This window comes from Rutilus rutilus (genome assembly GCF_951802725.1).
Source record: "Rutilus rutilus genome assembly, chromosome: 7".
Classification (NCBI taxonomy): domain Eukaryota; kingdom Metazoa; phylum Chordata; class Actinopteri; order Cypriniformes; family Leuciscidae; genus Rutilus; species Rutilus rutilus.
Window position 1 is genome coordinate 34,503,981 of NC_140221.1, and position 22,715 is coordinate 34,526,695.

A 22,715-nucleotide genomic window follows, 5' to 3' on the forward strand; every position below is an offset into this window, starting at 1 on the left:
CGCATTAAAAAGCACGCATTTCTTCATAACTAATACTCACTTGGCAAGACTGACAGGACAAGTTGTACACCCCAGACATATATTGGGAAAGTATATTCTCTAAGCACTTTTAGTATGGCATCAGCCTTGTGCTCATTGAAAACAGGAAAATTGTCTTCACAAACATTTAACATTCAGAAGCACACAAACTAAAACACTAAATTCACTGACAGTGCACTGCATTTAGTCGCTGTCCCAAGAAAACCTGATTCACTTGTTGCGTTAAACAGACTTTGACCTTCCTGTCATTTCTTAAGGCTAGAATATATTTTTCTTTCTCCCCTAATAGTTTCTAGGGCTGGGCAAAACAATTAAATTTTCGATTACTCGTTTCTTAAAATGTGGTCTATTCAGAATCGATTCTCAAAGGCCACGAATAGATTTTTTTCCTTATTTATCTATTACTCAAAAGCCAGTATTACTTTTTCTACATTGTTCATAGGCCTGCGGCCTCCATGTTACAGATAATGCTGTGAGATTTTATGTTTGTTTTATCTTAAACATAAAATAACCTGATCCTGTTTGATCAAGGCATGCAACTGTTTTTACTTGTCCAATTTTCAGCATAAATTTTCATCTTGCATCAAAAAATCCTGTCTATTCATTGTAAGCATTGGAAAATAGAGTTGGGTTCTGTTTTAATGTACCCAAGTGTACCTAAAATATATAGGTTTGTGACTCTTAATTTCTTTTGATTAATTAACCACTAGTAAACGTATGTTCACTGTTCTTTTTTATAAATATAGGATTTGTATTAAATCTATATTCATTCGAATCAAATTGAAAGCTTGCGAATCGAAATTGAATTGGAACATTTGAATCGATACCCAGCCCTAATAGTTTCAGGGAAGTGGTGGTTTTCTTCAAACAGGGACCATCATTTTATTCCAGCAGTTATTGCATTTTTTATTTTTTTTATTTAATAATTCCATGTATGTTTAGATATATTATGAATAGCTATGCAGCAATATTCTATAAAAATGCATAAGACTTAAAGCTTTGGTTCACACTGCTCTTCAAGCTATTGAATACAACGACATGGTCTGATTTTCTTCGAGGTATGGAGTTACCACCTGTTTTTAGGTAAACTGCCTTCTGAAATAATGAATATGGTTCAAACTATAATACACCGTGATAAGATCTGAACAAAACAAGCACAATCACCTCAGCAAAATGTCCACAAAACCATACAGAATTCAAGACAAACTCAAAAAAGCACATGCGTAGAAGGCATTTTCTCTAAAATATCAATGCATAAAGCAAGCGTCACTCCACAAATACATAACGTATAGCATCACAAATGCAGATTTAAGTGAGGCGTTTCCCTTTTGAAACACAAGGTACCATCAATGAAAGGGGTACAAACTAAGGCAACATATGCCATTTTTTTCCTACTGAAGATTACCAACCAGTATCTAATGCAAGAGTTAGATTATAGCAAAGTTTAACGAAAATGTAATAATAAAAAAAAAGACCACAAAAAAAAAAGTAGCATACACAAGCATCCTATATCCCTGATGTCTTCCTCAACGAACTACAGTACCTCAAACACTTGTGCTTTCTCTGCCGTGCTTAGTAGACCAGAAGTAGAGCAACTGGTCAAGTTGACCATTGGTATGCATCACCCCTTAATTAAAATTAAAACAAAAGGCTTGTTCATTTCACACACAAGGAAATAGTTCCAACATTAGTGCATTTCTTAACAGCAGTTGGAAGGTAAGTGTGCATATGAAATGCTTTAGAAATACAACATTTAAATGCTTCACATGCCAATAAGAACTAGACATGGCCACTAAAGAAAACCCACACTAAGTCAAACTATTTTCCAGATAAAAGATCACGTGCACTGAATGAACAACTCTGCATGCCACAGAAGCTGACAAAAAGGAACCAATCCTGGTAAAATGACAGGCATGTCTGAAAAAATGCATCAGTAAAGAGTACCGAGTCTCACGTTTGAAATCTGTAGTTCCACAGTAAATATGAAAGGAATTTATTTGCCGTTTAAGAAGGGAAAAGCAACATTTTTATTAACATCTAAAAGCCACAAACTTAAAAGCATCTGTAATACTTCATACATATTTTCTATGATTTTCATATAGGCATTGTCAACAGCCATCATTATTTGTGCACTTTTCAGGTGCAGAAGTGCATCTGGAGGTATTTAATGCTCATTCTACCTTCCCTGTGCATGTATACAACTCTAACTGAACCCATTCACTATGGGCAATAATTGGACTGGGAATAGAGCTCAAAAATCAGATAGAAATGTAACTAGTATTGCCATTTTGCACTGCAAAGTAATGCATAAGTCAGTAATGCTGCGTTGACCTTTTGTTATAGAACTATTACCATTGGTCAGTGCTATCTGCTATCACAAGTTGCTGGATGAGGGTTTGCTAGACGTCAACAGTACACAGAGGTTCACTGCCAGGTTGAGCAGACTCCATTATAGTCATCTTCGGCTTCTTTCTTGCCTCCTCCTGAAATGAATATAAAAAGACAAAATTAGTACGCACTAGAAAAGCTGTTTAGCTGTCACTTTACGGAATTTATTTTTGGTCGACTGCAATGCATCAACTCGTCCAAAGAGGATGTTTTTAATCTTTAGCCAACATAGTTTATCCAAAGTGCCAGATTTGGCTGGAAGAGGTCATGTTCGCAGCTGTACCCTTTCTTGAGCCAGTTTCATCATCTCCTCTCGTAGTTTGTTGAGGATGTGGAGGTTTGGCTTGTTCTTTTTGGCATACTGCTGAAGCTCAATCACACTCTTATCTGAGTTCTCCTGAAGACAAGAATTCAACATTACAACCACATCAAAAAATTAAAAAAAGAATTCCCTTTATGAACACATATGCAGAGTATGATTTAAAGATAGTGCTGACCTTTTTTACCATCTTGTTGCTTTCTCTGCCGTACATGCGCAGCAGTGAGCCCCAGTTCTTCACGTGAGGATGAAGCATCTGGAGAATCTTCTGTGACGCCAGCTGCTTTCCAACCCTCTTATTTTTACCTGCAGTCAACAAGAGTTAACAGTATTAGCTATGTGGCTTGTGAATAACCTGCAGGGTGGACCAACACTTATTTCAAAAGTCTAGCGCTGTGAAACATTGTTTTTTACTTGTGTGCTTTAAACAACCCTATGCGGACACACTGAAGCTTGAGTCGCCATTGCCTAGTAAATTTATTTTACTCGCCAGACTTTTTACATGGAATGCAAGAACGAAGCAAATGAAAAGATTCTACACTAATAAAATATCAATTTCAAACACTATTAAAGACAAGTAAACAGTCAAATGATCAAACTACAATAGCCCAAATAAACAATAGAACAAAGATACAAATTAAACAGTGTTTTTCATGTTTTTCAGGCGGATCCAACAGTAGTTAGATACAGATTAGGTACAGAAACTGAATAAAGTTATCAAATTGTAAAATAACACTGCATAGTTGTCACGTTAGTCTTACATTTGCTTAAGACATTACCGACCATGTTTACAGGGATACTCACCAAGACGAGCATTTTGATAATTTTGTGTGAAATTGTCCATTCAAGCGCAAGATGACGTGAAAGAGCTCAATTCAGTATTTCTGGGTGCGCACAGCGTCTTTTGCGTCATCTTGCGCTTGAATGTTTAAATTGGCAAGGCTTAAACACGTGCAAATGATAAACTTTCATGACGATGCAGCACTTGCCCAATCGGGACTCTCTTGACCATCGGTCAGTCCTTATTGTCGAGCCCTCTCTTTCTCTCACGTTCAGTGTGCATATGTGAGAGAGAGAGCGACGGCGCTCTTAGCCAAGCGACGGACGGTGCATAAAGCTCAGCAGGCAATGAAATTATCTGTGCTAAACTTATTTTTTGCCTCTAACTCAAATCACAAGCAACTGCAATCATACAATTTACTAGCCATTGGCTAATTAAATTAGTAAACTAAAATAGACTTAAAAAAATAATAAAATTGTCGCCTAGCGTGAAGTTTGGTCGCATATGCGAGTGATTTACTCGCAATTGTACAGGGTTGTTTAAAGGAACACTCCACCGTTTTTTTAAATAGGGCTTATTCACCTTCTTTCCTACATTTAGATAGGTGGGCAAACGCATTTTTGTCTTTGTTTTAGTTTGACAGGGTCGGCGCTAGCTTAGCTTAGCATAATGAATGGAATCCTTTGTTGCCAGCTAGCATGTCCAGAGTAAAAGTGATAAAACAAAACAAAAAAAAAACACCTAATTACTTCTTGTGGCCTGCGTATTCACAACGAGTACAAATAGTGATGCAGATTAACACTAGGCGATTTCCTATGAAGATATTGACTTGGGACCATATTAGGGGGAAGCACAGGCGAAGCACTGGGCGCAGAGATATCACACCCAAGTAGCCGTGCTTCGCCTGTGCTTCCCCCTAATATAGTCCTTAATATATAAGTCAATATCTGCCTAGGAAATCTCCTAGTGTTAATCTGCATCGCTATTTGTACTCGCTGTGAATACGCAGGCCACAAGAAGTAATTAGGTGTTTTGTTTTGTTTTTATATCACTTTTACTCAGGACATGCTAGCTGGCAACAAAAGATTCCATTCATTATGCTAAGCTAAGCTAGCGCCGACCCTGTCAAACTAAAACAATGCATGCACTGAGACAAAAATGCATTTGCCCACCTATCTAAATGTAGGAAAGGTGAATAAGCCCTATTTCAAAAAACGGTGGAGTGTTCCTTTAAATGAAAGTTATTTTTAAGCATGGACACTCACACCAGCCGCGTACAGTGTGCTTCCCACATGTCATGACGTATTCACTCTTCTGGTTCTTTCCTGGAATCACCTCAAACTTGATGCTGGTGTCACCCATGCCATGGTTTCTATGGAACAGATAGTAACAGATCTTCAGTTGCTTTTCAAACAGACATGATATTAATAAGGACCCACAGACTGTCTGGTTGTATTAACAGGTGTGTTTCTTGTAATATTGAATTGTGTGTAATCAAATGGGAAACTACATCATAACATACCTCTTAAGGCACTCATGAAGGATCTGATATGGTGAGAGTAAACCTGCTTTGTTTGTCAGCTCGTACACCCTTGAATCTTCAATACTGATATGATTAAAATACTGTGAGATGGGAGAAGGAAATAAACGGCCTTAAGTACCACAAAGAAAAGAACTCTGACCAAAGATAAAATGTCTTCATTCAGAAAGAAGAGCAGTACCTCCAGTTCATCTCCCTCTGCGGGCTTCTCCTCAGACGTCTGCTTCACAAAGTCAGGAATGAGGATCTCCAGTGTTGCTCGAGCTGTCCAAAAGAGAACGACAGTGTGAACAATTACTGTTCTCCAGTCAAATAAATGTTTATAGTACTCTATTCATAAAAAAATATATATATTTTTGCAAAAGATTTAAATGAAGAGGGGGGAGAAGGTACCAGCTTTATTCTTGGCAAGTTTTTTACTACTTGCTGTTCCTGTGCCATAAGTAACACCATCTATAATGACTGAGGCTCCGAAGGGTTCACTTGGGTTTTCTGTGCAAAGAAAACGTTACATTAAGACGTTTATATTTCATTAATTTTTTTTTTACCTCAACAGGCCATGTATTACAGCAATTTCATCATGATTAGAGGAAATTGGCACAACGTCAAGCCCAAAATCCCTTCAACCGTTCGGCATGGCCTTAAGCAGCTTATTGCTTTTACAACAGCATTATAACACAAATGATCAATTGCAATGATAAAAATCACAACCCATTTTCTAGTGACAGTTCATTAGCATAACTGCAAATTATACTGCAGATATGATGTACTAAATTCAACTCATGCTTATTACTAGCTTTTTATTTTTATTTTAGTCTTATGCAGTTTTCTACTTACCACATTCAAAAAAGTTGTAAACTGGTCGCACTTTGAGTACTCTTTGCATATACTCATGTAAAATGCACACTTCTGACTTTCCATTGGGGTTGATTACAAACTCTGAAATATAAACATGGTCAGTCTTGTCAAAACACCATGTTCTGTGCTATACAATTCATAAATGTACAGACTCTCAGACGGGTACCTTTCTTTGTGGGTGCGTCTTGTACGGACAGTGTGATAAGTTTCTGATTGGCCGGTAGAATGGGCCTCTCAGACTCAGCCTGCTTCCTCTTCATGTCCCTGTTGAACTGTCTGCGCTCGGCCCATGTGCGAAACTTCTTCACTGTCACTTGCTCAAAATCAAAGCACTTCTCTAGGTAGCTTCTAAACTCCTCAATTTCTGGGATGCAAGTCACAAGAAGATAGGGTTTACAAACCATGTGTATATTGAATAATGATGCACAAGAGAGAATAAAACCTAATTCTCTTACCAACAGACTCATCTTTGCAAACCTCCACCTTGGCTCTGACCTGGCCCAGCGCTCCCTGTGCAGTTTCACAGGCTTGGCTCTCCTTCCCCTCGGAGGATCCTCCTGGTTCCATGATGTCAGGATCTGGATCTTCTGACGTTGGTCTGCCAGTCGGCTCTTCTGTGGCAGTAGAGTCAGGCTCATCAGCTCTCTCTGATGAGACACCCTCCTCTCCAGATTTCACTGGAGACACCTCTGCTGTCGGGGTCACCTCTCCATTCTGTTCCCTATCTTCATGTTCCTTCATTTTCTTGTAGTGCAAGCAGGGAATGCTACTGGTTGGTGGGTCATGTTTCTAGGGGGGAAATGAGCAGAATACAGGGATGAGGTGCATGAGAAAGTAAAGATCAATTCAATTTGTAAGTAGAAATGATGCACCAAGACAAATACTATCATGAAAGTCTTATCTTAGATGACTTAAACCATTTACTCTAATGCTTCCTGTTCCAAGGAAGTAAGGTCTGGACCAGGTCACAACTCTGGTTTCCCGGTGGAGGTAGACTGGAATGCCAGAGTTATGGAATGTCATGATCCACCCATCGGGTAACGGCTCAGTTGGCGGACGCCCACGACCTTAAAAAAAAAAAAAAAAGCAATACAAATAAGTCAATAATAATATTAATGTCAATCAATAATGATAAACTAGAGTCACAGAGTCCTATGTAGGTTTCTGTTCTGAATAATCAGTCACTAGCAAAAACTAAAATAAACATTTGTAAACTAAAACAACATTAAACAGTAAACCTGAAAAACTAAAACATTTTCACAATGCCAAAATGGACTTTAAAAAAAAATGACCACAACTTACTTTTAAGTCTGATACAGAATATACACTACAATTTCAAATATATTTTTTAAAGAAATTCATATTCTTCCTCAGTAATGCACGGGAAATACTTTTACATTGTTACAAATGATTTCCATTTTAAATAAATGCTGATATTGTGAGCCAAAGAATCCTGAAGTGAAAAATATTTATTAGAGTTTCCACAAAAATATTAAGCTGTTTTCTGCATTGATAAGAAATTTCAGCTTTTGCTGCCACAGGAATAAATTACATTTCAAAATATATGAAAAGAGAACAGTTATATTAAATTGTAATATCTAAAAAAATATTACCGTTTTACTGTATTGAAATAAATGCTATTTTGGTGAGCATGAAAGACTTTTCAAAAACATTTCACTTTTGAACAGTATGCAGCTATTTAAATGATAATCAGATAATAAAAATAAATAAAACACACACATACATGTGTATATATGTATGTATATATATACAGTGAGGAAAATAAGTATTTGAACACCCTGCTATTTTGCAAGTTCTGGAAAAAAAAAATCCAGAAATCACAATATATGATTTAACTATTTATTTGTATGATACAGCTGCAAATAAGTATTTGAACACCTGTCTATCAGCTAGAATTCTGACCCTCAAAGACCTGTTAGTCTGCCTTTAAAATGTCCACCTCCACTCCATTTATTATCCTAAATTAGATGCACCTGTTTGAGGTCGTTAGCTGCATAAAGACACCTGTCCACCCCATACAATCAGTAAGTATCCAACTACTAACATGGCCAAGACCAAAGAGCTGTCCAAAGACACTAGAGACAAAATTGTACACCTCCACAAGGCTGGAAAGGGCTACGGGGAAATTGCCAAGCAGCTTGGTGAAAAAAGGTCCACTGTTGGAGCAATCATTAGAAACTGGAAGAAGCTAAACATGACTGTCAATCTCCCTCGGACTGGGGCTCCATGCAAGATCTCACCTCGTGGGGTCTCAATGATCCTAAGAAAGGTGAGAAATCAGCCCAGAACTACACGGGAGGAGCTGGTCAATGACCTTAAAAGAGCTGGGACCACCGTTTCCAAGGTTACTGTTGGTAATACACTAAGACGTCATGGTTTGAAATCATGCATGGCACGGAAGGTTCCCCTGCTTAAACCAGCACATGTCAAGGCCCGTCTTAAGTTTGCCAATTGACCATTTGGATGATCCAGAGGAGTCATGGGAGAAAGTCATGTGGTCAGATGAGACCAAAACAAAACTTTTTGGTCATAATTCCACTAAACGTGTTTGGAGGAAGAATGATGATGATGAGTACCATCCCAAGAACACCATCCCTACTGTGAAGCATGGGGGTGGTAGCATCATGCTTTGGGGGTGTTTTTCTGCACATGGGACAGGGCGACTGCACTGTATTAAGGAGAGGATGACCGGGGCCATGCATTGCGAGATTTTGGGGAACAACCTCCTTCCCTCAGTTAGAGCATTGAAGATGGGTCGAGGCTGGGTCTTCCAACAAGACAATGACCCGAAGCACACAGCCAGAATAACCAAGGAGTGGCTTTGTAAGAAGCATATCAAGGTTCTGGCGTGGCCTAGCCAGTCTACAGACCTAAACCCAATAGAGAATCTTTGGAGGGAGCTCAAACTCCGTGTTTCTCAGCGACAGCCCAGAAACCTGACTGATCTAGAGAAGATCTGTGTGGAGGAGTGGGCCAAAATCCCTCCTGCAGTGTGTGCAAACCTGGTGAAAAACTACAGGAAACGTTTGACCTCTGTAATTGCAAACAAAGGCTACTGTACCAAATATTAACATTGATTTTCTCAGGTGTTCAAATACTTATTTGCAGCTGTATCATACAAATAAATAGTTAAAAAATCATATATTGTGATTTCTGGATTTTTTCTTTAGATTATGTCTCTCACAGTGGACATGCACCTACGATGACAATTTCAGACCCCTCCATGATTTCTAAGTGGGAGAACTTGCAAAATAGCAGGGTGTTCAAATACTTATTTTCCTCACTGTATGTGTGTGTGTATAAATATTATATATACATACATATATATATATATATATATATATATATATATATATATATATATATATATATATATATATATATATATATATACATACATACAAAAAATTCTAACTCAAAAACTAAATTATCAAAGAGAATAAAAAGTACAGAAAACTATCATATCCATGAGTTCAAAAAGACCCATCACATAGTTTGGGTGAACTATCCCTTTAAAGTAATGCAGTCTAACATTTTAGAGTAGCAACAGCGTTTATGACTAGAGGGCTCACTCTTAAGAACGGTCTTAATTTTGGTCATCATGGGCTGGACTCCGGACTCCCCATCCGAATGGTGATCACTGTCTCCAGCGAACTTGTCTTCAGCCAGACGCCTCTTCTTGGGCATGGGCATGCCTTCCTCCAGCAGGGCATCTACATCATTATCAAAGTCCTCCTGGAAGAGTAGGTGGGTAAGAAACTGGCAGCCAATGACCTGTCAACAACTAAACGTACGCTGAGAAGCCGATTTGAATCAAGCCCACTTTGGGAGCTGTAATTCAAATGTTCTTCAAATGGACCACCTTGTTACACTCCAGGATCCATCTTGATGAATGAAAGACACGTGCTCTATTTGTGGTAGATACACATTTCAGTAGTTGTTTTGAATGATGGGCATTTAGAGGTTTAGATGACAATTAACAACCTACATTATAACGTAATATTTCAATTTGAACAGAAAGCAAATGACCAAAATCAATCATACATGCATTTTACCTCATAGCAGTAATTCAGGTCCTCCTCTTGCACTTGCTCCTGCTGAGCTATCATCTGAGACCTGAAACCACTCTGCTCTCCGTCTTCCACTTCCAGAAAGTTCTCGCTGAAATCTTCCAGGTCGTCCAGCACGGCAAACTCAACCTTGTTCTCCTGCTCTGTCTCCAGCTCGTCGCTGTTTCTTGCTAAACCTAAGGAACCGCCACTCATGTTCGAGCTGCCCGGAACACTTCTCTGAACTAAAGAATCATGCAATTCGCCATTCAGGCCCTCTAGGCTCTGATCTTCATTCCTAACCTGCCCCAAACCAGTATACAACACCTTCCTGTCTTTGCTCTTGCTGCTGTCAGAGAAACTGACACTGATCTTGACATCTTTGAGGAGTTTTAGATCAGGTAAGAACTTAGTAACTGGGGGAGCATGGCGAGCAGTTCTAGGGCACTTGGCCATGGGCTCAGAAGCATCTGACAGGCAGCTACTAACGGACAATGTGCGCTTGTTGAGGAGAAGCTGTTCGTCCCTGTCCACTGCTGGGGTGTGTTGGTGTCCATCACCACCAGAGCTAACGTCCATTTCCTCTGCGTCACTGGACGTTTGCAGGGGAGGTGGTGGAGGTGCTTTACAGTAATCATTCCCCGCAAATAATGCGTCTGGTGGCTCCAATGGGAGGGGAGGTAAAATCTCATTCACATCCATGTTAAATTTCTTTAAAAGAGCTATGCTAAAAATTATACGAGAACGCAACTGGGAAGGGATCTGTCTAATTCAGCTAAAAAGCCCTAACACATGCATGAACACATTACACAACTCAAGACACCTATTTAATAATATTCATGTGAATGGTTGAATTTGCTAAGCTGACTACATTGTTCTTTTCATTAATGTAGACAGCTTTTTAGAAATCACTGTCTCAATTATTGGAAATCACAATGCATTCAGCTTAAAAGTTGACCACATCTAAACTCTGTCCATCCTGGGATGCCAGATCTTCTGTCAGTGCTGAAAGAAAGAACAAAAGAAACATCAGGAGAAATTCAAAGAGCACCATAAAAACTTAGATCGGATCTAGATGGCTAAACTTCTCAGATGCATCTTTAATTCCCCATATGCTTATGATGTCGTATGCCTGACAGCAGTATTAACACAACCGACTATTTGTGCATTTGTATGTCGCGAAGAAAATAATTGAGTGTTGTTGCTAAATAAAAGGCTCGGCAAATGAACACTGTATTTGCAAGGTGTTAAAATGAACCATAAGCTTAAAGGCCTTTGCTAATTGGTCGGCTAGGAGTAACTAAAAGCGATATGGCTACATTTTACCAAGCAGAAACAAAAAAAATGCAATTTAGAGTGGCATATTCTTGTCATAAAACAATTACCAGCGCGCTTTTTGTTTTGTTCAGCAGAAACCGAACTATGCTTCGATTAGCTGATCCGTGTGTTAGCCATAGAAAGGAGCCGTGTGCGGCACTCAAGGCTTTTCAGCTGAACTGAGCGTGAATCTGCTAAATGTCGACAGGAATAAATATCAGAGAGGTTTCGACACACTCTTCTCTTTTACTCACCTAACTACACAAATGCTCTACTGAAGACCGCATGCACTCAAAGGCTTTCTCTGTTTGTGGGCTTCAGATGGCCGTCTCCTCTCTCCGCCATCTTCACTGCAGAGCGGCATCAGGGGATCTGAACACGCCTATCAACCGGTGCCAACGTGCGTTTGATTGGACCAACGTGGTCCATTTTTACTGAAATTTGCTTCATATGCTCCTAAATGGCACTTTACGAAGATTTGAAGTTGTTTCTTGGCTTGGTGAAATCAAAGACTACACCACAACATTAACAGACATTATTAGACACATAAATAACACATTTACAGAGTTTTGTGGATTTGTGAGTGAACAGTGAGAAACTTCAGGCATGTTTAGTAACACTACTAAGTGTTTAGTAGTGGTGTACAGTTATATTATAAAAGTTAAGGACTCAGTAGATATGGCTATAACAAGTTTTTCTTGCTAAATGCAAAAGGCATGAAATGAAACACAAAAGGGCTGGATATATGTCAGCTGTGCTTCGTGAACGAATCGTGCTTTTGAGTCGGATCTTTTCAATGAATCGGTTGACTTGGAGACAGTCGCTATTATCTGTTATCCCCTTGAATGTCTTTGGTCTTCTGTCTTATCTCTATCTTATATTTTAGAAAGCATTACTTTGATGTGAAAAGTAAGAGATACAGGAGGGTCACCAAATCCGACAAGGCAACACGTTACGAAAATCTGTTACCCTCCTCTATTTCACACAAAATGGTTTAATGTTACCCGCATTCATTCTGGTGATGCCTACACTCTTTTGTTTATATTTTTTATATTCTAGAAAGCATGTTGCTTTTAACAACACAGAGATTCACCAGGGTCACTATTTCAGAGATATGTATATGAGTTATATATAATTTAATGTAAATGCAAATAAAGTATGAAAATTAAGCAGATTTTCTAAATGATTTTTTTTTTTTTTTGGAAGCAGATTCCCCCCTGGAACAAATTAAATTGGGACAGATGAAATCACAATAAATTCCTTTATAAATACAAATTAATAGATTTACTGGAACGTTAGAGACCATGCCACGCCGAGATGTGATGTAAACGATTCACTGAATCAAAAGAATCGATTCTCGGAAATGAGCCACCAGGGTCAGAGTATCTGATAGGGGGCAGTAATCGGTCTCTTTCTCCAAAAACAGCAGACGCTGAAGAGGAACGCTTGCAACGTCATGTGATGACGTTTTATGAGTAACGTCAGAGGAAGTTATTCCAGTAAATTCGCGTTAACTAACAAGTTAAAACCTTAGAGGCTTTATCCACTCCAACGTTAAAAACAGAGCAGTTTTTAATCAAAGCGTCAACCTTTTCCCACCAGCACGATGATGATGATGGACGAGGATCAGCCCAGGACATTGTGAGTGCTGCTGTAGTTTAGTCGGCCGCTTTGCGAAGCCAAACTCGTGTTTAAACACGTTTATTAAAGCGGCGCACAGGTCGCAAGCACAGCGAGCCAAACTTCACATTATGAGCTCAAGAGCACGAGTCCGTTAATTACTCAGTGTTATATATATTAATTGTTATATGGACCTCGGCGTCCATGCTTTCAACGCCTGCAGCATAAGCCGGCTAGACAAACACAAAACTGGGGCAGCGGAACCGAGCCTAGCAGAGGTCTCGGACATGAATATACTGTTAGTCTTAACGCTGTTTTAATTTGTCCGGTTATAACCACATTGCTGAACTAATCTGTCCGCATTGTGAGTAATTACAGTGCACAAGAGGCTTTTGCTAGCATACAAGTTCCGTCGGTAGCGCTAGGTTTCCGTTACCCAAAGAGCTAACTACTAAAAAAAGCGCTTAAATGTTATTATACCCCCCACAGGGCCTTTATCGTGCTTTTCTTTTGTGTAAAAGATGGCATCAGAAAGACAGCATATTTGCTAGGCGTCGTTTCAATCACATATATAGCTTTAGGATCACATTAGCTGTTCGCTCTCGTGCGCTGAAAACGTGGCAGAAATGAAACCCCGCGGAATGCGCTGCTGGCGGGAGAGATGGAGGAAAAACGCAACGCAGTGACCGTGTTTCTCAGCTGGCTTTGCTCTCCTGTGTTTTTAGGTATGTCGGGAACCTCTCCAGGGACGTGACGGAGGCCCTCATCCTGCAAGTGTTCTCCCAGATCGGACCCTGCAAAAGCTGTAAAATGATCATTGATGTGAGTTAAAAGAACATCTGAAATCCAGGGATCCCACAATCATGGAAAACGGGGAAATATTTTTTGAAATTGTGCTTTTCAGGCCTGCTAAACTAATTCAAGTTAGTAGACTCTTAAGTGTCATGGACATCTCTCTAGATAATACACTTTTCTAACTACGTTCAGGTCTAGCTGTTGTTCTTTTTGAATTGATGAATCGGTTCACAAAATGGTCTATATGATTTGATGGATGAACAGTGGATTGATCTGCATCAGAATGATTTTCAAAAAAATTGTGGTAACTGGATAGGTCATGGAAATTCACTGATCAAAAAGAGTGGGAAGTGGGAATATTGGAAACCTGTAACTCCCCAAAATCGGTGTTTGACTTGGTTCAATTGGTCTTTCTTTCTTTATAGACGGCCGGCAATGACCCATATTGCTTTGTGGAGTTCTATGAGAACAGACACGCTGCAGCAGCTCTGGCTGCCATGAACGGCAGGAAGATCTTAGGAAAGGTAAGAATATATCTCTCACAAACCCGCAAAAGTAAGCTTGATGTGGAAGCTTCGCCTCTTAAATGTGGTGTTAAAGCTATGGTAATGCTTTTTACTAAGATGACACACAGAATGTGTTTAGTTAGCACATTTATAGTGTGTTAATAGGTAAATCGCTTATAACTTGTGCATCAAATCCTTCATATCATCAACTATCTAAAGTATACAAATCAAAGTGATCAAGGATTTACTGCCATTTTAAAGACGTTTGCTCATTGTGCATGTTCAATGTACATGCTCATAAAATTAAGCTTATGGCTTTAACATTGTAATATGTATTTAAATGTAGCTGAGAATATTATGGCTGTATTGGTATTTATAAGCAAAAATATTTTTCCCAGAAAGTCCTTGCAACAAACCAAAACCCTTCATTTTTCCAATGGAGTGGCTCATTACTCTGTCATGCTCCAAACTTCACAAAGCATGTGAGAACGTGGCACATCCTCTTTGTTTCTTTGAGTCATCTTTTGGGTACAGGAGGTTAACCATTTTTATTTTTGTTCCCCCCTGCATGTCTGTTTACACCTAGTCTTGCTTTATAATCATCTACACCTGTACCAGGCCTTCAAATTTAGCAAATCCTTGGCAAAAATATATTCATATATTCAAATATTTGATCAGGTAATGAATGACATTTTGAAGAATAATACAAGTTGATAATATCACTTTGTTGTAAGTCTCTTGCTATTTAGACTCTTTAATTATGTAGTAAATCATTTGAGTTTTTATTTTTTATTTTATTTTTTTATTCCTTTTTCTTTGAGTGATCACCAGGATTTTATTTTTTGTCAGATTATTTCTTCTGCATTTGGAGGCTCACCATATTATGCGGCTAAGTAAGATAAAGGTGATGTTATGCTGATGTTTGTCTCACTCTTCCCGGTCTCTACTCTGCTTTCTTCCATAGGATATGAAAGTTAACTGGGCCTCAATGCCAAGCAGCCAGAAGAAAGACACAAGCAGTAAGTGTCCTCCTTATGAGATGGTGTTTAATTTGACTTTTGAATATTGCTAATGGATGCATGTGTGGTCAAACTGTAAAGCATGAATTATTTATCTTTGTCTAACTGTTTCCCCTCGAACCATTGTTGTAGATCATTTCCATGTCTTTGTCGGTGACCTGAGCCCAGAAATCTCAACAGATGATGTCAGAGCAGCCTTTGCTCCATTTGGAAAGATATCGTAAGGAGAATATAGTATTGAGTGAATCAGGTGTTATTTAAAACTCATTAGAGCTGGATTGTCTTAACATTTGGATTCTTCATTTTTGATGCAGTGATGCCCGCGTGGTGAAGGACCTGGCCACAGGCAAATCTAAAGGATATGGTTTCATCTCCTTCATTAATAAATGGGTACGTTTTCATGTTATTCGTTAACCTGTTGAAGCACACTAGCCGACCTCGGGCTTGATGTCACTTTGTTTACTTTTCTTTACATTTACTATGTAGACTAAAAATGTTAATAATATGAACAAATACATAATTTGGAAGGTCTAGGGGTTTAGTGTCAATATACAGTGTCTGTTTTATGATGTAGATGCTCCAGCGACAGTAATATAGTCATTTTGGGAGTACAAATGACAACATACAAAATCAAAACGGGACTTCATGCCTGTGATATGAAATCGCGACTGCGAGATGAATCGTGTTTGTCGCACTTGGGTAAACTGTCCATGACTGGAGTCCAATGGAAAACACCCAATAGCACTTTTTGTCCACAAAAGCATTAAATCTGTGAAATATTTACATATTATGGTGCTTTTCCACTGCATGGTACGGTTCGACGCGGCGCGGAACGGTTCGGCTCGCTTTGCTTTTCCACTGCGTGGTACGACTCGACTCGGTACGGCACGGTTCGATTTGCTTTAGCTTGGTTGCTTTTCCACTGCAGTTAGTACCGCTTCAAAGTGGGTGGGACTGATCGTTATAGTTGCCGTCTTTACTGCAAAGACATCATCATATTAAATGCGAATTTTTCATTCCGTGTTACCCCATCCGCTCCTCGGCAACCAACGAGAGGAAAGTACGCACCTCCGTCCACTGACCACGATTCAGCCATTTCTTTTTTTTAAGTTTATACTCTTTTAAAACAATTAAAACAAGTACTTTAAAAACAAGTGCTACAGCGTTGGCTGTTGTCTACTGGCTATTTAAATCTAGCGGGTTTAGTGTCTCATGTCGTAAATACAATGACGCTGGTAGTGATGTTTCTGTCTGACCAATCAGTGATCTGCAATGTTTTCACGTCACATTTTAGTATCGGTACGGTACGCTTGGAACCTCAACAGAGGTGGTACCATTTAAAGCGAGCCGTACCGTACCGTACCATGCAGTGAAAATGCACCATAAGTGAGCCGTACCGAACCGAGCCGTACCGTACCATGCAGTGGAAAAGCGCCATTATACATTAGGGGTGGAACGGTACACAGAAGTCACGGTTCGGTTCATACCTCGGTTCAGACATCAGGGTTCGGTACGAGTTCGGTACAATGGTGGGAAAAGCAAAACAAAAATGCAGAAGGCTTGTGCATGTCTCAGGCTGTACCACCAAAGGAAAATAAATTACTTTATATAACTCACAAATAAATTACTATTTTTTTAAATAAGTTTTATTAATAAAGTAAAAGGCATAGAACCAGTTTATTTGTAGTGCACTGACAATAGTTTTATATAATTAGTTTATTAATTAAATTAATAAAAAGACAAAAAGACCTTGAGATATGTTTGGTAATTGTACCTGAATTAATTGAAAATTAATTTGCTACATTTCAGATTAATATATTTGTTTTCCTTAAAATTGTAATTAACAGTAACTTAAACACTTTGCAGTTTGAATGATGTCCTGTATAGGTAGGGTTGGGTACCGAAACGAGACCGAATAAGAACGAAACTTTCGGTGCCTGACTTTTTTTTTTTTACCGCCCCCTATAAAACATCTTGCGGCACGAATGTTCCAATAATAAAACATCTCCAGTTAACCAGCAGAGCATTCATTTCGTTCGTTTGTTAAATAAGAGACAATCTAGCGCTGAAATGTGTTTTTTAAATCAAGTGATCAAAGTGCTCGTTGCCGCTGCGATCAGTGGCGCTGATACAGTGTTTTCTTTTTTTGCTCGCGCACACCGCACTGTCTTCACTCGGACGCGCGCTTCAATACGTTGCGGAGGCTCTCTATTCGTTCCGGTGAAATCCCAAAATATAATGCACACAAACGTGTCCCTGCTTGATATACAACCACTGAGCATAATCGGATGTATTATGAACTGTATTACTGTACGAATGCGGATTAGAACCCAAAACCTCTGACACGCTTGACGAAAGTTCAAGTTCAGCTGCCAGTGTCGTGGTGGACATGGTAAGTCTAGTATTTTAATGGCAACTACAAATCTTGCATATCAAGTATGAAGTATATCAAGTATATTTATATGAGGCTATACTGTGTGTGTTAAATATTTCTGCTCAGTGTCAGATATTTCTCTGTTTTAAAGTAAAAGTCATAATATGAGAAGACAAAAATTTTATCTTAACTTAAGTGTTTTAGGCTACATCAGTAGCCTATTAAACGGCGCAATTTTTCATTTAATCAGAAATCAGAAAATCTTTAAAGATTAAAGTTAATATTGTGTGCAGTTTGGACACACACAGAGTTTTTTTTTTTTTTTTTTTTTTTTTTTTTTCTTAAGTACCGGTTCAAGAACCGTTTAAGCACCGGAACCATTTAAAAAATACCGAGTAGGTACTGGTATCGGATAAAACCCAACCAATACCCAACCATAGGCCTAAACAAAATGACGGAGTATGTTTTTATGTTTCCACTGTTCGATCGCGCCCGCTCCTCACACACACAAATATAGTCAGTCTCTCTCTCTCTCTCTCTCTCTCACATCGCAGCCTGCTTCAGAATTAAGGCGGAGCTACAGATTAGGTGTCCCTAAATAACCCGCGTATCTAACAGTAGTTCCACATTACATTAATTAATTTGCACCCAAGTTTTATTTTTATACTGCGTATTCTCCATGTAAATTTATGCACTGAACCGTGATGCCCGTACCGTTTCGGTTCAGTACAAATACATGTACCGTTCCACCCCATTATACATTGTTTACGTCAGATGTTGTATGAACAGTCTGCCCTCCATCATTGTTCTTCAAGAAATTATGCAATCTGAGCAGCTTTTGTAAAACTTTTTTTTTTTTTTATAATAGGGTGGTAGTTTTACTCAATATCCAAGGCCGTCAGATTTTGTTACATCTTTTTAGAGGAATAGCCAGTCATTTACTCTGTAATCAGCCATCCACTGTCTTTGTTTTAAAATCTTGATGGACAGAACATTTAGCAAATGCGAAGACTATTCCAACAACACACTTGATGTCTATCTTCTGCGTGTGAAGATAGTTTTGATTATGGACGGCTGTCTCGACCATATTCATCTGCAAGCTCTCGAATGACGAAGGCAGTGAAATCATATCGATGGTGATTTCTATGTGGGCAGAGACAAACACCCGTGGAATGTCTGTGTATTGAGACAAAATACTTTTTTGGAGACACCGCTCTACAGTAATTTGAAAGTGATTGCAGTACCAGTTTTGGCCACAATCTTACATATGGCTCCTTTAAAGAAAGACTGGTTTAGAAAGTCAATGTAATGGCTTTCTCTAGCCCTCAGATAATTTTGCTACCAAAGGCACTTTAAAGCCCTCGGTTTTTAGGAAAGGCACTAGTCATAGTAAAAACTTTGCAGGAACCCCCATACCCCCCCACCCTATTTTGTTATATCACCCTTACATTTTAAACATAACAACTTTAGACTTGTGGCTTTTAGCCCATTGTTTCTAGGTGTTGCAGCCATGTTTATTAATAATATATATATATTTTTAATGACATTCCATACCAATGCCCTTCAGCTTCTCTAACTTTTTATTAACTTTATATATCTAACTTGTGATTATTTGGGAAAATAAAGCTCAAATTGTCTTCTTTCAAGATACCACAACTATGCACATACTCCAAAGGGTTCAGGAAATACAACCATTTGAGTTCAAGTATGTCATTTTCATGGTGTGGGCTCAAAAGGGGGAGGGGGGTGCAGTTCAAGAGGTTCAGTGCCAAAATTATTCTCTGTTCCAACAGGTTAATATGACTAACTTTTTGTCTTTTGGCCTTTTTGTTATTGATAAGTTTGATTGGTTTTGTTGCAACTTATAGGATGCAGAAAGTGCCATTCAGCAAATGAATGGCCAATGGCTGGGAGGAAGACAGATCAGAACAAACTGGGCCACAAGGAAGCCATCCGCTCCCAAACCAAACAATGAAGGTGAATCAGTTTAAACTATCATTTGACAGTTTCTTTAGTTTCCAATTTTTTGACCACCTATGATGGAACTAGGTCGTTTTTTATGTTTTTCATATCATATGTTTGTTATACTACTCTAAAATGTTCTCTATCTTTACTTTATAAAGCGTCCAGCAGCAAACACTTGTCCTATGAGGAGGTTCTGAACCAGTCGAGTCCTAGCAACTGCACCGTGTATTGTGGTGGCATTGCTACTGGCCTTTCAGGTTTGTACAGATGTCTAAATGTTGTAAATTAGCATGTGTTTGTTTTGAAAATTATTGCTTTTTTTTTTTTTAAGCCCTAGTCAAATTTAAAAGTTTTGCACAATTTCAGTGAATTCAATTAAAAGGTCTTAAAAGATTAATCTTTCAAAGCACATTTCATTATAATGCAAATCTTATATGCAGTCAGTGTGATGTTTGAACGTGTTTTTCTCATCCACTGTAGATCAGCTGATGAGACAGACTTTCTCTCCGTTCGGGCAGATAATGGAGATCAGGGTTTTCCCAGAGAAAGGCTACTCATTTGTGAGGTATGCGTCACACTACTACTCTAAGACTTGAAATCCTTCACCTATGCGTACATATGAAAATGTAGCATGTTGCTTTTTCAGGTTCGATTCTCATGAGGGTGCCGCCCATGCCATAGTGTCTGTAAACGGGACCTGCATTGAGGGCCACACTGTGAAGTGCTACTGGGGAAAAGAAACAGCTGATATGAGATCCATGCAACAGATGCAAATGCCCCAGGTACCCCTTCACCTTGACCTCTCAGAAACATGTCTTTCCTCTGCCCTATTGCACACTCCTGTAAACTCAAGTCTTACTGTTTCTTCTTGTCCACAGCAGAATAAACCCACCTATGCCGCCCAACCTTACGGACAGTGGGGTCAGTCATACGGCAACGGTCAGCAGATGGGTCAGTATATGCCCAACGGCTGGCAGATGCCCACTTACGGCGTCTACGGGCAGGCCTGGAATCAGCAGGGATATAAATAAGTACAAATGTGGCTGACTAATCCCTCAGTCCAATCATTAAACCCCACTTCAGTGTGGCATCTGCCCAATGGGACTCACCATTACACCGGTTCAGGGGTTATTGAAAGGGCTGCATTCAGCCCCACTGTACATTATACTCAGACCATTAACTTGGAAGGAATCCTGTCTTTTGTTTTTAGGCCCCAGGATTTTTTGTTTGTTTTTTGTCAGATTTTCTTTTCTTAAAAGTACTGCATTTCGGGGACTTTAATTGTCTAGTTTTGCAACAGATGGAATGTCTTTTCAATGTGTTGAATCTGCAGGCTCAATTTAGCTCACACCTCAAATGGTGTAGAAAGTTTGAGGTTTAATATACTGCATTCTTTCTATGGAGTTCTTGTCTCTAAACCTGATTTGTTCACGAATATATATATATTTTTTTTCTGTCAGTACGGCTATGCTTTACATTTTTACGAGAAAGGTTTCAAGAATTGAGTCGTGTGATCCTGTTAATCCAATATAAAATATTTTATCTCGTGACGCCTAATGATAAAAAGTATTCTGCATATATAGAGGACATTATTCCGTGGCCTTGAATACTTGAGGTTTCAGGAAGTTCTTGATAAAGTTTTGGACACAATTACTAAAGCTTTTAACAAGTTGTATTAACACAGAGGTGCAGAAAACATGCTTCCTTTTTGTTCAGTTTAAACGTTAGACTTATTCATTTTGTAACATGGAATTGTTAGCTCAATTTTTAAAACGTTTTGTTTCATGTTTTTACAAAATCATGTTTGCTCGGATCAGTTGAGGGTGTGACGGCACAGCGGCTAATCAGCGGGAACGGCAGTGCTGTAGCATCTTTGTAAAGATTTTTGTAATTCTGTGTAAAATGAGGTTGTGAATTATTTCTTTAAATCTTGTAAATTCAGGGTTTGTTGAACATCTGTAATGTAATAATGTTGCATGGACATTCTGAGCTCTGTTCTTGTTACAATCTCTTGTGAAATCCATAAAAAGGTGTTCATTAGAGTTGCTGAGATGAATTTTTTTTTTTTTTTTCAATGCTCCCTCCCTCCCTGTACTTCACCCTCAAGAGTCACTGTTGAATTCACAAGCCAAAGACATTGACTACAATGATGCGAGATCTTGCATGCTTCCACCTTGCTGTATTGAAACGGGGATTGTAATGTCAGTGTTTTTGAGAGGCGTCATATGGAAAGGTGAAGAAATGCGAGATGCTCCTAGGTTTCAGCCACACGCTCGAGTTGCTCACAAAGCCTAATTATATACCGGACACTGATGGTTTTCCTCCTACCATAATTCACGTTCTTTTTTTTTCTTGCTGGGCCCTAAAACTGAGTCATGCTAAAAAAAAAAAAAAATGGATTGAAACAAATTGAAAATGAGCAACTGTCTTTTTTTTCCTTTAATTTTTCTTCTGTGTCATGTAAATTTATCAACATAGTTATTTAATGTCACTTTTTTTTCTCTCTAACTGGGATTTTTTTTAATTTGTAAAAAGCTAGAGAGATTTACTGTTATTTTTAAAACACCCCGATTATATGCTTCCATCTAATGTTGTTCTATTTACTCTTTCATGTGTAAAAACACTTAATAATAACCATTCAAAACTACTTTCAGTTGTCTTGAGTGTTCAATGAACGAATATTTACCAGTGTTTCTTTACATTTGTGTGATGATTCATGATGCTTTTTGGTGAAAGATGACTAATACAGTGGGAGAGTGGGGTAAGATGTGGCACGTTCTGCTATGGGGTTTTTACACAGTGAGAGAATGCATCAAACAGAATACATTAAATTATAAGAAAAGGTGTTCTGGTCCTATTTTTAAAACAAAATTCTAGACAGGAAAATAAAAGTTTTAATATTTTATTAAAATGAAAAATTATAATATATAAAAGTGAACTATGTGATGCTTAAAAAAAAAAAAGTCTTAAATCAGGCTTTGATCTTTCTCAAAATCTGGAGCTGAAATATTGAACTCAGTTACGGTTAATTAGCTTCTGATTGGGAGCCGTGCCTCCAATATGTGCTTAGCAATAAGGTAATAATATGAACTATTTGTAGAACATTTGAAGTAAATTTAATTAG

At 38.6% G+C, this 22,715-nt stretch overlaps 2 protein-coding genes across 3 annotated transcripts; one reads left to right on the forward strand and one right to left on the reverse strand.

Annotated features, from left to right (window-relative positions):
• Positions 1–2,008: 2,008 nt before the first annotated feature.
• On the reverse strand, positions 2,009–12,030 carry dgcr8 (DGCR8 microprocessor complex subunit). Its single transcript, XM_084414771.1, has 14 exons — positions 11,567–12,030; positions 10,002–11,000; positions 9,519–9,681; positions 6,850–6,992; positions 6,381–6,714; positions 6,092–6,289; positions 5,905–6,006; positions 5,461–5,559; positions 5,249–5,331; positions 5,050–5,150; positions 4,793–4,899; positions 2,925–3,052; positions 2,711–2,824; positions 2,009–2,522 (listed from the first exon to the last, which is right to left on the reverse strand). Exons 2-14 carry the CDS (start codon positions 10,695–10,697, stop codon positions 2,439–2,441), a joined length of 2,352 nt encoding a protein of 783 aa, XP_084270897.1. The 5' UTR covers positions 10,698–11,000; positions 11,567–12,030; the 3' UTR covers positions 2,009–2,438.
• A 695-nt stretch (positions 12,031–12,725) lies between these two features.
• Positions 12,726–22,238, forward strand: tia1l (cytotoxic granule-associated RNA binding protein 1, like). 2 transcript variants are annotated; one of them, XM_084413160.1, is made up of 11 exons: positions 12,726–12,953; positions 13,658–13,754; positions 14,153–14,251; positions 15,198–15,252; positions 15,385–15,472; positions 15,567–15,642; positions 19,495–19,603; positions 19,750–19,848; positions 20,072–20,156; positions 20,238–20,373; positions 20,470–22,238. In XM_084413160.1, the coding sequence occupies exons 1-11, from the start codon at positions 12,919–12,921 to the stop codon at positions 20,620–20,622; spliced, it is 1,032 nt and encodes a 343-aa protein (XP_084269286.1). In that variant the 5' UTR covers positions 12,726–12,918; the 3' UTR covers positions 20,623–22,238. The 2 variants fall into 2 exon arrangements, with proteins under 2 accessions (XP_084269286.1, XP_084269287.1); XM_084413161.1 differs by having other exon boundaries at positions 12,787–12,953; positions 20,473–22,238.
• The last annotated feature ends 477 nt before the right edge of the window (positions 22,239–22,715 follow it).

Bases quoted from the DNA above. Each gene is read 5' to 3' on its own strand.
- dgcr8 (XM_084414771.1), bottom strand. From the start codon at position 10,697: ATGGATGTGAATGAGATTTTACCTCCCCTCCCATTGGAGCCACCAGAC. The intron at 5,151-5,248 runs GTACTGCTCTTC...CCCATCTCACAG, and splicing joins CAGAGGGAGATGAACTGGAG to TATTTTAATCATATCAGTAT. The intron at 2,825-2,924 runs GTCAGCACTATC...TCTTGTCTTCAG, and splicing joins GCAACAAGATGGTAAAAAAG to GAGAACTCAGATAAGAGTGT.
- tia1l (XM_084413160.1), top strand. From the start codon at position 12,919: ATGATGATGATGGACGAGGATCAGCCCAGGACATT. The intron at 13,755-14,152 runs GTGAGTTAAAAG...CTTTCTTTATAG, and splicing joins GCTGTAAAATGATCATTGAT to ACGGCCGGCAATGACCCATA. The intron at 14,252-15,197 runs GTAAGAATATAT...TTTCTTCCATAG, and splicing joins GCAGGAAGATCTTAGGAAAG to GATATGAAAGTTAACTGGGC.